Genomic DNA, 14,426 nt, shown 5'->3' with positions numbered 1-14,426 from the left:
TGAGCACTCCCAAATCTTAAATTTAAGAATTTTTTCTGGGCTCATTTTCCATTCTATATTGCAACGAAAAGTAACGCTCCTGTATCGTGCTGACCTGGTACTGCTCGGTCTGCTGGTTCTGTTCATGGTACTGAGCGCTGGGGAAGGCTTGTCTTTTTGAGGAGTAGAGGGTCAAAAATTCTTTCTACTGGTCTCATGCTTTGTTACTGTAATACTTAATTGAAGTAGAAAATTTGATCTGACATGTCAAATGTGGCCCTGGCTGGCTAGAGGCCAAATTGGGCTGCTTAATTTAAGTTTGCCTTAAAATGGCTGACATTAAAGTTCACATGCCCAAATTTCCCTTTGGAATGTACTTTTAAAATCTTTTTTTAGTAACTTTATAAATCTTTCTGTATCTGTTTTTCCTCAAAAATCAATTGCTTCAGGAAACAAGAGTCCAAAAGCTTAACTAAATGTTTTACATAGCATTTCTGGGCCCACTTTGTATCATGAAGTTTCTTACATCTGTGGATCGAAGAAAATGTATATTAACAAATCACTTTGCCCAGCGCAAAGCCCATTTGACAACAGATTATTAAGTTGCCAGCAATGGAAGAAGAACTGAATAGGAAACAAGGAAATATTTATTTCAGTCTTCTAGGGTTTGGGTTCAAGTTTTTCGTAAGTAATTTATGAAGATGGCAAAAAAGTTACATCAGATTTTCAGTATTTCTTTTGCAACTTTGTATGTTTCATTATTTGGCAAAGAGAGAAAATGAAATAAAATCATCCATGTTTGAGCCAATACCAAGGTTTGCTGGCTGCTGTGGCTGGGTTGGAAGTGTCAGAGTGGGGTATATTGTTGCCTGGAATCTGTCCTAGAGTGGGATGTAATCGGTGAGTCATACGAAGAGAAGATTTTGTGTTCAGTATCTAGTCTTGTTCCGCATCTAAGTATCTTCCTATAGTTGTGAGCAAATTGCTTCTGCCTCTTTCAGCATCAGAAGGCTGCACAAAACAAGAGAAGTGCAGTATGGTACAGTACTGACCTGCTTTGGATATTTATAGGTGGCATTTTTGTTGAGTTCATGACACAGCCAGAGTACTTCTGTGGAGGGGGACAAAAGTGTTTTCAGTGGGATGCCCAAGCAGATAGAAATACACAAGAGGAAATATTTAATCACGTGAGGACAGGCTGTAGTCAGAAGCCTTCTGTTTCCTGAGTTTCAGAGATGAACCTCCATTTCTTGATTAATAGCCACATGTAGTGCCGCAGCATTTCATAGACCAGGTGGGAAACTACCAGAACTGCTACATTTTTATATTGTTGAAATGGAACCTAAATATGTGCTGGGTTTTTTTAAGCATGTACTGAGAGGCAATTCCTGCCTCAACCAGCAGATGATCTGTGTAAACAAAATGGGATAGTGGATGGGAAGAAAACTGGCGGAGATCACCACAGCAGTTCAAAAACTATGTTGGGAGCAGTCCTTTTTTTAGGTCCAGCTGAAGTGCTTTGCCACTTCAGACAGCACTAGCTCGTTAGCAACACTGAAGAGTCCTGTGATGGGAGATGACTTGAAGTTAGAAAAATCTACGCACCCCATTTAGCACCTGTTTTTCTCTCCCCCTTTTTTCACCCGTTTACATCTCTTTGTGGGGAAGGCAAACTATTTTTCCCCCATGCACACACGTCGTTTACTGCTTTTTTTTCTAACAGCAGCTCATGTTTTCAGATCAATAGTGGCTCCTGGCAACAAAAGGTTAAGCATCATTTCCCAGGTCTACAGAAATGTTTTGTGCTCAGAGCCCTTCTGATTGTTGGTGTCAGCCTTGATTTAAAGGGGAAAGAAGGGAGACAGTGGAGAAAGCTGGAGACGAGACATGATTTCTTTAAATTTTCTTCTTCTGTAGGAACGTCTCCCCTGGAACCTTTCTAAAACCTGACACTTGCTCTCCTTTTCCCAGAGCCACTCGTTTTTACGTGTGCCCCGTGGGACTGATCCGCTCTGGCTGTGAGCGCTGTGGCGGGGGGGTGCCGGGCCCGGGTGGCCGGCTCCACGCCTGCCTGAAGAGAATGTTCTGCAGGCAGCAGAGCGCGGATGGTCGGGGGGAGGAACGGGTTTCCATGCTGAGTCTTGCCACCTGTTGCTTTTTTCATTCCAAGCCCCCCTTCCTCCCCACCCTCCACCCCAAGTTCCCCTCCCCACACAGCTCACCATCCCCAGTGGATAGGGTTGGGATCAGTAGTCACTTGCCAAATACCTTTCTAATGCTGTCACTAATTCTGCACAGACAGCATCTCTGAAAGCAAAAACAAATCTTTTCCAATGCATTGTCCTGCGTTTTCTACAAAAAGCATTCAGAAATGCCTTTTCTTAGTTGAGGTAGATGGGAGGGACCATGCCGTAGCCACTACAAGAGTCAACCCTAGGGAAGCCTGAAGCTGTGCCGAAAGAATCCTCTGCAAATCCGTTGAAGCTGGCATTTGGCACTGGCATGGGCTAATTTTGTACGTGGGGTTACACATATACACACCCATGTCATTCTTCTTCATCTGCTACATATGGAAAGCTGCCCCAAGCTCCAGAGTGCCAGGGAATGTTTTACTAAAACCTCCAGACTTGGTTTGATTATGTTACTATGCACACTGGGCTGTAGAAGCGGTAAGTGGTGCGTGCTGCCAGATGAACTGGCGTTAGCTAGATAGTCATCGGCTTGAGCCGTACTACCACACTGCTGCCCTGCTTCCATGAAAGCACTACTAGCCTGTTCATGGACATGAGGTCATAATTTCCTCCTAATTAAGGTGTGCAAAAGAGATGGCATTGCTCTAGTTACATGGCTGTTGGGTTTGCCTGGAAGTCAGCTGGGAGTCTGGAGAAGTGCATTTTAACAATACTGCTTTCAGTTCCTCATGTACTCTTCACGTAAAGTCATTTAGATCACAGTTTTCAGGAGTGAATAATCATTTGGAGAAGCAATTTCTGAGTTCCTGATTTAAGATGCCTTGAAGGGGACTGATTTTCAGAGCACAAGACATTGGCAAATAAGACCCTTTCTTTCATTGGCAAATAGACCTGGTTTTGAAGCATTTCAGGCTCTCCAAATGTTGCCATGCCTGTGTTTTACGGACACACCTGTATAAATACTTGTTTGCCCACAAAAATCACAGTAAGGTGTAAGGATGAAAAAATCTAATGCAAATATGAGGATTACTAGTTATTGCAGCAGGGTTCTGCCACCTTACTTAGAACCAGGTTGAATGGGAATATGGAAAGGTAGGGAATTACAAAAAGAAAAGAAAGAAAAAGGAAGAGAAACAGAGGTGGTATGTTTCTCTTATTATTTCTGATGCAGCATAAGGTCCAGAACCTTCTCCCTCCCTGCTGATAGACGTGTTTGTACTGGCAAGGCTTCAAGCTGGTATCCCCACTGCACCAGTTAAACCAGTAGTTACCAATTTTTTTGCAAGCCACGCTGGGACTATAGGAATTTTATTCCTTCGCAGTGTTGAAGGAAAGGGGTTTTGCTTGCCAAAGGGCTTTCTTATGCTTGAGGATGATTTATGGGCCAAGCTGAGCCACTTGTGGAAAAGGCAAAGCAGCTCTTGGCAGCACCCCCAGAATCCACTGCAGCTGTGGGGTAGTGAAGTCATCGGCATAACAACCGCTGCAAACAGAATAACAAAGTCTGTTCTGTTCTCATTTAAAATAATCTTTCCAGTTCAGCAACCACATTAAACCTTACCTTTCTGCATGCAAAAATAATAAAAGGCAGATAGTCCTCTGCAACATGGTGTGAATGTCTCACTTATATTACTGCCTATCACTCCTGCACCATCTACACTTTATTGAAGTATTTTAAATGAAGGAATGAAGCCGCATTATGTCATAGTTTGTATCTGTCCCTTGTTTTCACGCCTTTGTTTTTCCTTAGGTTTAAAAATGCAGAAAAAAACCCCAGTGTTTCTTTCTTTTAAATACAAAATTTGCTTTTGCCTTATAACCTGTTTCTAAGCTGATTGCAAAATGAGTAATTCTGTCTTTGATTTTTCCTGCCTGTCTTTGTTTCAGGTCCCTTCAGATCCTCCTGCTTCCAAAAAGCCCAAAATAGATGACTCTGCTTCCCAATCTCCAGCTTCTACTGAGAAGGAAAAACAGTCCAGTTGGTTACGGTCCTTATCCAGTTCATCTAATAAGGTGATTGCTGAACATTTTGTAATCAAAAGAGAGATCAAATTAGCATGTAGCATTCCTCTACTGAAACCAGAAGAGAAAATGAGAGAAAGAACTTGCCCAGGTTTTCTAAATTAATGACATTTCTATCCTTTTCCTAGTACACATTGAGCTATACAGTCCTCCCAGTTTCCTTGCCATCTTCCAGTGTTCACTAACCCTGTTTGTGACAATGAAGTAAACAATTCCTTCGAGCCTTTAAGGTACAAGAATCCTGAAAGACTCAGGAGCCTTTTGTGGTCTCTGCAAACTACATGTAACTTACTGGCAAAGAAAAAACATGAGGTTTTACATTAGTACAGTTCACCTCTTCCAGTGGAATCTACTAAGCAAGTAGGTCCTAGCCAGAGGGAGAGTAGTTTTAGAGATATGCGTAGTGAAAAACATCACTAGCACTCCATTGTGATTTATAGTTTGAAAGATTTTTTGTACTTACTGTTTTTTTCTTTCCCCTCCTTCCCAGAGTATTGGCTGTGTCCATCCCCGTCAGCGTCTCTCAGCTTTCCGGCCCTGGTCCCCTGCTGTATCGGCAAATGAGAAGGAGCTCTCAACCCATCTTCCCGCGTTGATCCGAGACAGGTAAGGAGACATGAACTGAAGCGAGAATGGGGTTAGCAGCTGTGGAGATTTATTTGACAGCAAGTTGCTTTATGTTTGTTCCCTTACACTGTTAACTGGTGGCTTTGTAATTCATTCAGTCAGTCCACTGGTATCAGATTAAAAAGCATTTGCAGCTGCGGTGTTTTAATTTGCAGAAAGGAAACAAAAAAAAGTAGTGATATTTTGTGCATGCATTAAATAGGTGCATCTTAGGTGAAATGTGCCATAAAAGTCTGAAATGAAGGCTGCTTCTATGAACTTACGATTATTTTGGGGTACAGTCATCGGAAGTTCTCGGCCTTCACTCTTTAAAGGGAGATGGAGTCACTCTCTTAGGGCAGGTGGACAGGGACCAGCCAGCTATTTCCAGGCCACTGCCAGCTGGTGACTGCAGCAGCTCTGGAGCACTGGCCCGTCAGCATGTTGCCAAGGCAGCTGCGTGCTGCCTGCCGTATTGACAATACCATAGGAGGATGAAGGACTGAATGGACAGCACAGCCACCCCATTCCCTCTTGACAGCCAGCGGTCCCGGGGGGTCACGGCAGAGCACACTGGGCAGGAGAGCCTGCGGAAGACTCCTCAGACCCGTCAGAAGGTGATGTTATAGGCCAGATGCTGCTCTTGGATAGGAACATAATTAAACTGGTACGAGAATGAGTCACCACCCGTAATAGGTGGGACTACTGGTGTCACGGTTAGAACGGAAAGTGTCAGGGCAATTACACATTCCTTTGCCAGACTTGAACTGTTCAGTCTGAAAAATCTCTGTGCTAGATTGCTGCCTAAGGGTAATGGTTTCTTTGGAAAGTTTGACTAAAGTGGCCAGGTGTTTTTAGGGAGCGTTATGGAGAAAGTATTTGCTGCCCTTATGAACAAGTTTCTTAGAAGCTATGGGGATTGATTAGGGGGGAAAAAAAAATGAACAGAAAAGAAAAGAAAGTCTCCTTGCTTTTAAACAAACTTTTCAGTTAGGTAGGAGAAAAGGTCTAAACTGGTGTAAGAGTATGCCCTTGGTATCCCTGTGAGAAATTTGGCCAATTTAAGTCTTAGGAAAAAACTCACCTTCAACAGGTTCAGGAGAAATTTTTAGTTATGACCGAGGATACATCATGTAGTAGATGCTGAATTGAAGTTGCAAATACAGAATTTTTTGCAAAATTCTGTGTATTTGACATTACAATGTTACTGTCCTTTAACATACGTTTGTTGTTTTTTTTAAACTGCGGTTTTAAATACATGCACTCAGATGCCTGCTGTGTCAAAAAATTGAATGCGTTTTGCACTCCCGTGGCCTTTCTTAAGGAAGTGCCGTTTCCAAGTTTACAAAACATTTGTGGAGAGACAGAAGTAAAACTGTGCAGTTAGGTAAAATAATAACGCATGAAGATCATGACAAAACATCATAATATTTAGACTCTGGGAGATCTCATCTCTTCAGTGCTCTTAGAATATGTGGCACTTCGAATATGATGCCTTCTGAACTGGATGGCGATTAGCTGTATAAATCATCTCCATGTTTAAATGAGTGCAAAACACTAAGCAAATATATAGGCAGATTCTTAGCTGGTGTAAATCAATGGAACTTCACTGTCATACCAGTAAGTGTCTTGCAGTTTCAGTGTAACGCGTGGATTGGGAAGCATTTTAAAGCCAAGAATGTGACTATTTTCTCCTTCCTTTTGCCTCCCCCTCTAAAACAGTTTTTACTCCTACAAAAGCTTTGAGAATGCTGTGGCCCCCAACGTGGCACTTGCACCTCCAGCCCAACAGAAAATTGTCAGCAACCCGCCCTGTGCCACAGTGGTATCACGGAGCAGCGAGCCGCTGAGCAGCACTGTCCAGCCACGGAAAAGAAAGCTTGCTGCAGAGAACACAGCTATCCCAGAAGCAGCAGCCACTGTTGCGGCCACTGTTACTGCCACTGAAGAGGATAAGGAATCAGAAGCAGAAATTGAAGTAGAAACCAGGGAAGAATGTAAGTGACAGCCTTTATTTTGTTTTATTTGTGCTGGATTTTCCTCAGTAATACACAGGAGTTAGCTGTTCAACTTCTGTTGTGATTAAATACAATTCTGGAAGCCTGATACCTCAATGGGATGTAAAAATACAGCCTTAAGTAATAACGAAAACCAAGAATGGAACAGAAGTTGCGGGGGGTGTTTCCCTGGGAGAGGAACGTGCATCGCCAAAAAGAAGCACCTGAACCACAGGTGTCCGCTAACCTAGAGTCTTTTATTAAAGCAGGTAAGTGTTGTGCAGAGGACGACCTGTATGTGGTGTTCACATAAAAACTGATGGTTTGCTATCTGATCAGGAGCCTTCTATAAAAGCCTTTGTGGGATACACACAAATAGCCCGTAAAAATTCCAGAGCGCACACACGTGCAAGTGTGGAATTTTGTGTCAGACAAAGAATGTGGTCACACAGTTTGAATACTGCATCCATGGAGTTGAATACATAAAGCAGAGATCAACAGCCAGTATGTTCTTAAACAGTATTCCGACATTGGGCCTCTCAGCAAAAGATGAAGGAAGACACTGGTATCGCCTCATTAATGCCACTTAGAGAATTCTGCTGCTGCCCTCGGTATGTTCAGTCTTTACTCAGTGCATGCAGTTTATGCAAAAAGAAGAAATTTTACCTGCTGAAAACAGCAGGATCCTGTAGGTTTCCCTGAAGAAATCTGTTTCTTCACACCCATGGAGAAAACACTGTTTGTGACATGAATTCCAAAGTCACAATTAAAGCAAATTGTAAGCTGGTCCCTTAAGTCAGTCAGGTTTGCATTTTCATCACATTTCAAGTATCAAAGTATAAACCGAGTATTTTCTTTCTTCCATTTTTTTCATTGAATTTTGAGTATCTCCTCTGTACAAAAGGGCCTCAGCATATTTTGAGTTATGTTAGTTTTAGACATTTTTTAATTAATTTTCAATGTTTTTATTTTTCAGTCACCTCCTCCTTATCCTCGCTCTCCTCCCCATCCTTTACTTCATCCAGCTCTGCAAAGGACATGAGCTCACCTGGGATGCAAGCCCCAGTCACAGTCAGCAGTTCATACGAGGTTGCAGCACATTCTGACTCTCACAGCAGTGGGTTGGAAGCTGAGCTGGAGCACCTAAGGCAGGCCCTGGACAGTGGCCTAGATACAAAAGAAGCCAAAGAAAAATTCCTCCATGAAGTTGTTAAAATGAGAGTCAAGCAGGAAGAGAAGCTAAATGCTGCCTTGCAAGCCAAACGCAGTCTACATCAGGTAATGTTGGAAAATAGCTTTCTCTTACCACTGTCTGCAAATGCTCTTCCAGGTAGAAACCATTAGGTAGTCTCGTGTAAAAAAGAATTGCCTCATTTTTCCCAAATAGCAACAGCCTTTACTGGGGTATTGTTTGTAAATTCAGCTGGGAAACCAAAGTACGCAGGAAAGATTCCTACATTTTTAAGCTTGCCACCTGTTTTTGCCTTAGGGTCCAAATCCATGGTTACCAAAATCAACATCTTTTCATTACTGAAAAAATCTTCTACTCCAGCACAGTTTATTTTGTTTACATTTCACTGAACTAGAAAAACATTTCTGTCCTTATGGAGGCTTTATCTGTAGTTTTAAAAGATTTGTAAAAATCCTGCCATTGCCCAGCTGAGGGAGGGTATTCCTGGGACACGGAGACACTTGCTGAAGCTCTGCTGAAGAGCTGAACTACAGATCTTTGTTAAGCTTTCCATTAGCCATGCTTCACTGAACGTTTCTTGCTTCATTCAGTGAAGAAGCTCCTTATTTCTGGAAATCCTTCATACATCGGTCATATCAAAGAAAGAGTGGTCAGACAAAAAAAGCTGCAGAGATGCACTGGCCGTTAGCAAATCACAGAATGGCGGGTGAACTTTTTTTTATTTGAGCTGGGGCAAAAGTAGCACACAGAAATGGAAGATAGAGCCAATATAGAAGATTTGCATATCCTCTTTGAATATTGTATGTGGAGCTAGAAATGTAATCCATTAGATGCATAAGGGGTGCCAACCGTAAAATAAGGGCCTTGTTTCATTTAGCGTAGGGGATAGGAAACCAGTACTTGTACGGTTGGTCAAACGCAGGTATACAGTCTTGTTAGCTGGCACAATGCATTTTGTTTCTTTGGGGAACAAAACAAAGGACAGTTGCTCACAGAAGTGATTTGTGTGCAGTATGACTGCTGTGTTTAAAAAAAACACCAAAAAACCCCAATCCTCAAAACCCCAGTAGTAGATTCAAGTGTTCTACTAGCAGGCAGGAGGAGGTGAAAGAGAGATTGTATGAAGTGCGTAGATATGATCACAATTAGAATTTTAACAGAAGTTTGCCAACTCAGATTTCTGCAAGAGCTGCAGTATAGCAAGCCAGTTTCTGGGCTGCATACCTCTCGTGTGAAGATGGCTTGTTGTGTACTAGCTGCAGATCCAGCTCCCAGAGCAGGGAGGCTGAGCGCTGTCCTTTCAACCGAACTGCTTTTTGTTGCCACCTTGAGCAAATCACTTCAGTCCCTTGTGTTTCAGTAAATATGCTTTATTTTATGTATTTAGAAGTAAAAGTAAATATTTATAAGTAATATATATTTCAAGCTATTTTTTTAATATCTAAACTAAATACACAGCGTGTACTTAAAGTAAAGCAGGAATTGCATGAAGCAGTTGACGAGGCAGAACAGAGTGTCGAGGCATTAAATCAAGCAACTTGTCAGAGTGAGAGGGAATATGGTATCTGGCCATCATTTTCCATTTGGGCAGCTGTGGGTTTCCAGTTCCACGTACAGAGAAAGTGCACGCTTCCAAAGGCAAGGCTGAGCTAACAATGGCCTGGCTGGGAAGTGAGATTGTCAAAAGAGTGAATTTCCCATGACCCGACCGCAGTGTTACTTAACAGAAACACGTTGCTGTGAGGGTTTGACTCTGACAGAGAGGAAATGCTGCTTCTGGGGGAAAAAAAATCGAACTTCAGTTTCTAATTTAACCATTTAGGAGACAGACCTTTAGTGAGCCACATTTTTATGCTTATGATGAACATGTCTTTTAAGAACAGCTTTTTAAAAACTTAGGAGTTTCTTGCTTTGTACCTTTAGGTTCCTTATCATTATCACTTAAATTAATGGCGCTCTCGTGGATTTGAGATTTCAAGGTAGCACCTCCTATTAAGAACCTGGATAGTGAGAGTGGCAACTTCCAGAGCAAAGCATGGTTTCGATTTAGCTTAAGGTTTTAGCCTGGAGTTTTCCAGATGTTGCAGAGCGGGCCATTGGCTGGTTGCCAGGAGACTTAGGGCTACACACCAGTTACCTATAGCAAACCAAGATTGCCTAGAGCTGGAAAGAAGATACACAATTTGTTTTTTCTCATACTTACCATAAGTGGATTTTTTGGGGGCTCGATAAAATGGAACTGCTTACTGATTTCTTCAGCAAGCAGTAAACTTTCTTGTTCAGCTTTGCTGTACACAAAGGGCATTCACAAATTGCATTTATCATAACTCTGTGTATCTTCAGTGTCTTCAATTAAAGTGCAGGCATTACAGTTGGTTTGTTTGAAGCTTCGAGCTCGTGTAGAGCACATTGCTAGTAGCTCTCTCCAACTGCAGTTCATCTTTATTCAGTCACAGATGGTCACAGCTATTTTGCTTGACAAAGCAAAATGTGGCTGTAGCATATAGCTTTTTATTATCCAAGAATTCAGGGTATCTTGAGCGTAGGATCTCATGTTGATTTAAAGGAGAAAGGCTTGTACAAAGTTCAGAATGAGGTTTAGACATGAGCCTTCTCAGTCATAATGAACAGAAGGTGGGAATTCGGTTTGAATCGCTTCCTTTACAGTTCTGTTTCCTTGCACTAATTTAGTCTCCGCTCGTCAGTTCTCACAAGTTAACTGCTTTTGTATTCTAGGAGCTGGAGTTCCTAAGAGTGGCTAAGAAAGAGAAACTGAGAGAAGCAACAGAGGCGAAGCGCAACTTAAGGAAAGAGATTGAACGTCTGAGAGCTGAGAATGAGAAGAAAATGAAGGAAGCCAATGAGTCTCGGATACGACTGAAGAGGGAACTGGAACAAGCCAGGCAGATCCGGGTTTGTGACAAGGGCTGTGAAGCAGGCAGGCTCCGGGCCAAGTACTCAGCCCAGGTAAGACCTGAACGCTGAAACCTATAATAGCAACTAAGCTTACTATTTCTGCAGTTTTCAGGGTTAGTTCAAGTGTCTGTCTGTCTGTCCTCTAAAGCCAGTGGCCTCGTTTTGTCTAATTTGATACAAGTCCAGCTCCTATCTATATAATGTCTATGCCCCCATCACGTCAATTTACAACCCGAGTCCTAACGCAAGGAGTTACCCACCTGCCTGCACCCCGACCACCTACGTCAGCCCCACAGTTCTGCCTGGAACTTAGCACATTTGTCAGTTGAAAATCATCATTTACAGAGAACTAAGGCAAATGCTAGACATTATTTCAGTTCACTAATACTCGGTTGGCACTGCCAATGCATAGGGATCCATTTCAATACTGTAAATATTAGGCAGAGCCACTTTCTCTAATAGTATTTTTCCTTGAAGATCAGCCTAGACCTACAGGAACTATTTAAAAGAAGCAGCAGCCAAGGCCCATCAATAAGCAAACTGCAGTGCTGGGAAGGAGTGATGTTTACAGTTGTAAAGCACAAGGAGAGCAAACTGTCAGGTCTAAGAAAAGATTTCCAGTCTGATCTCAGTGAAAATTCTAGGAATGCAGGAACATGTTGTTACAAGCAACATGTATGCTTTAAGCTTTCAAACTAAAAATCCCTCCCCGCCCTCTCCGCATCGGATTCTCTTGTAATAAAAGATGTTGAAGTTTTAATTTAGACCATGCAAAGCCAAGCGAACCAAGAGCTCAGGCTGCACCTCCTTAAGTCGCCTTGTTGTGTCTTGGTGTTGCAGGGCATGTGGAATGCAAGGCCATCCACTGTTCCAAGCCCCCTGAAATGACCCAGCATAACAGGCTGAGCTGAGAGCAGAATGGCAGCCTCCTGGATTTCCGTGAGAAACAGCCCTGAAGAGGAATCCATTGCATGCCCTGCCTTCCCCTTCCTCCAATAAAACAATCCCAGTTGCCCAGTAGTGCATTTCCTATAAAAGGGCATGGTCCCACACTCATTGTTAACCCCCGCAAGCCCCCCTCTATAGAGAGGGGCTCCCAAACAGCCCTCTCCTTAAGGCTAACTCCTTTCCTTGCCATAGCTGCCTCCCCTGAAGTCTTGCTCTGACCTGCTCCCACCTAAATATCCCTCTGCCAAACCTCTTTGCCCATCACTGGTTCCCCAGCTAAAGCCTGGCTGAGAAACGCATAAATAAAAGGCAAGGGTCAGCAAGCGTTAGCAACAGAAGGTCTCCGAAAAATGGGGCACGCTTGCCTAAATTTAAACTAGAGCAGAGAGACATCACGTACATGCAGATGCCACATAGGTGTCATACATTTGCATGTTGTAACACACCTGAATTAATGTTAAAGGGAACTCTTCTAGACCATGTTTACTGTAGCTACTTTTCTGCCACGCATGTTGTTAAACACACATGGTTCATGAATGTGTTGTTACGCCTGAAGCACGAGCTGCGAATATTTGGTGTGGTTACTTTAAGGGGGGGAAGAGGAAAAGAAAAAGCAATAGCAACCAGAAATTCTTCTAAGCCCAGGCTCTCAATAACGGGAAGGGGAGTGGTCCCCTTGTACCACTATGAGACATGTCTAACCAGGAGACCAGAAGCAGGAAATGATGTGGGCTTCCTCTCTAGCATCACAGGATGTCTCGCTGATAAGAGGTGTCCAGACTAAACATAACCAGATTGAGAGCGGCTGCGCTGGGCGTTGCCGGCAGTTGACTTCCACTTGAGCAAAAAACAAAGCAAGGCAACAGCAAGTGCAGATAAATGTAACCGCCGCATGTACCAAATGGAGCTTTGCAAATCTGCAGACGTGTCCTCCCTTGCTTTGTGATATGCATGAAAGTTTTTGACAATGTGGATTTTCAGGCTCCTGATAAATTCCCTCCCTGGGAGGGAATAAATGAGGTTTCCTAATACGAAAGGCTAAAAATCACCTCAAAAGGAATTCCAAGTAGCTGAATATTCTGCAGGTTTGTCTTTTCTAAAGAATGGCACATTTGCAGTATCAACTGCAGTGTCCTGTAGTACGTACTGAGACTTGCTGTTACAGCCCGAGTGCAGTGCAGCGGCACGAGGACGCTCACTAAGCCCCAGTGCAGTAAAGCTGTATCATTGCTGCGCTTGGGCAAAATATCGCATGGCAGCTGATGTCTCAGGGTCTGGAATAGCTGCTTTATTTAGTGACTACGGCAGACATTTCTGCATGGCACTTAGTAGGAAAATACCTTAAGTAACTTCAGAGTCTTACTTTTACAAGATATCAATATGACTTTTCTTAGTCATGTCAGAAATTTTAAAATAAAGCTTTATACATCCTTTTGTCTTTAATTTGGAGTGCACACAAAAAGTTTGTCATGTGTTCATCACTTTTCTCAAGACAGGCTTAGTCTGAGAGAAATAGCATCAGGCAAGCATGAGAGGAAATAAGACAACGAATTCAGGGGTGTAAATGTCTTTGCATAAGCTTGAAGTATTAGCTGCTTAATACCTATCAGTGTGGTTTATGTCGTTCTTTTTTCTTACCTTGATACTGAGATCCAAATATGGATGGAGTGGTGGGGTAGTCTTCATTTTAGCCCAAAACACATGAATTTTCCTTTCCTTTGTTAACTGGCAATCTTAGATAACTGCTTATCTTATCTGTTTGTGGCCTAAAATTGCATATTTGAAACTGGTGCATTTTTTCCTTATGTTTACACCCTTGAATACTGGGGCTTTTCTCTGCCTTTGATATCAGTAAGTACAAAATAGGAAGATTGACTGCTGAGGCCTTTGGGGATGCTGAGGCCACCTGCGTCTCTTGCTGTAAGTTGGAAAAAGACTGTTAGATCTCAGCACGTGATCTTGTCTAAGGCTATTTAGAACGTGTATTTCTTTATGTCCATTTCTGTGCAAAGTTACTACACATGCAGTTCCATTCCTGTCCTCCAAAGCCCAGCTTCTCATTTATGAGTTTCTTATTTATGAGTTGAAATGGTGCTAATTTTCGCTGTTGCTTGCAGAGTTTCTGCTCGTTCAGAAGGCTCCCTGTGTCCCAGCTTCCTCACATCCACATTCCCAGTCCCTTTGCCACCTACACTGTACCTTCCCGTCCTCTGTGCCCATCTTGCCTCCTTACAGTTCCTTATTTTAATATGAAGGATATAATGGTTCATGTACACGAGAGGATACTACAATTGCTTTTGTTGGACATCATTAATCGATAGCTGAGACATGGGCCTTTTACATAGGCAACTGAGTATGTTTCTGGTCACTCCTATTAATAACCATTGTAAAAGATCTGAAAGTAAATTACTCTACCTGTGCAAACTTAGCATTGCTGTCTGCCTAAAGAAATAATAGTAATGGTTTAAGAAGTACAGCGACCAGAGTTCTATTACACTAAGGCATTCTTAACTATGCTGTTTTTCACCCTCCTTTCTGGAACTTAAGCCACCAGAAATATTTAAGAATGTCAAA

General features: G+C 42.6%; 1 protein-coding gene across 2 annotated transcripts in view; it reads left to right on the top strand.

Moving 5' to 3' along the window:
* SKI (SKI proto-oncogene) overlaps window positions 1-14,426 on the top strand; it is a 118,466-nt gene that overhangs the window by 101,167 nt on the left and 2,873 nt on the right. For both annotated transcript variants that reach the window (XM_075172227.1, XM_075172228.1), the window contains 5 exons: window positions 4,059-4,184; window positions 4,684-4,799; window positions 6,522-6,796; window positions 7,773-8,074; window positions 10,725-10,955. In XM_075172227.1, coding sequence (XP_075028328.1) covers window positions 4,059-4,184; window positions 4,684-4,799; window positions 6,522-6,796; window positions 7,773-8,074; window positions 10,725-10,955 — 1,050 coding nt within the window. The remainder of the gene's footprint in view (window positions 1-4,058; window positions 4,185-4,683; window positions 4,800-6,521; window positions 6,797-7,772; window positions 8,075-10,724; window positions 10,956-14,426) is intronic.

This window comes from Calonectris borealis, chromosome 23, assembly GCF_964195595.1.
Source record: "Calonectris borealis chromosome 23, bCalBor7.hap1.2, whole genome shotgun sequence".
Lineage (NCBI taxonomy): Eukaryota > Metazoa > Chordata > Aves > Procellariiformes > Procellariidae > Calonectris > Calonectris borealis.
The sequence above is the reverse complement of the archived record's forward strand: the minus strand, read 5'-3'. Positions and strand labels throughout refer to the sequence as shown.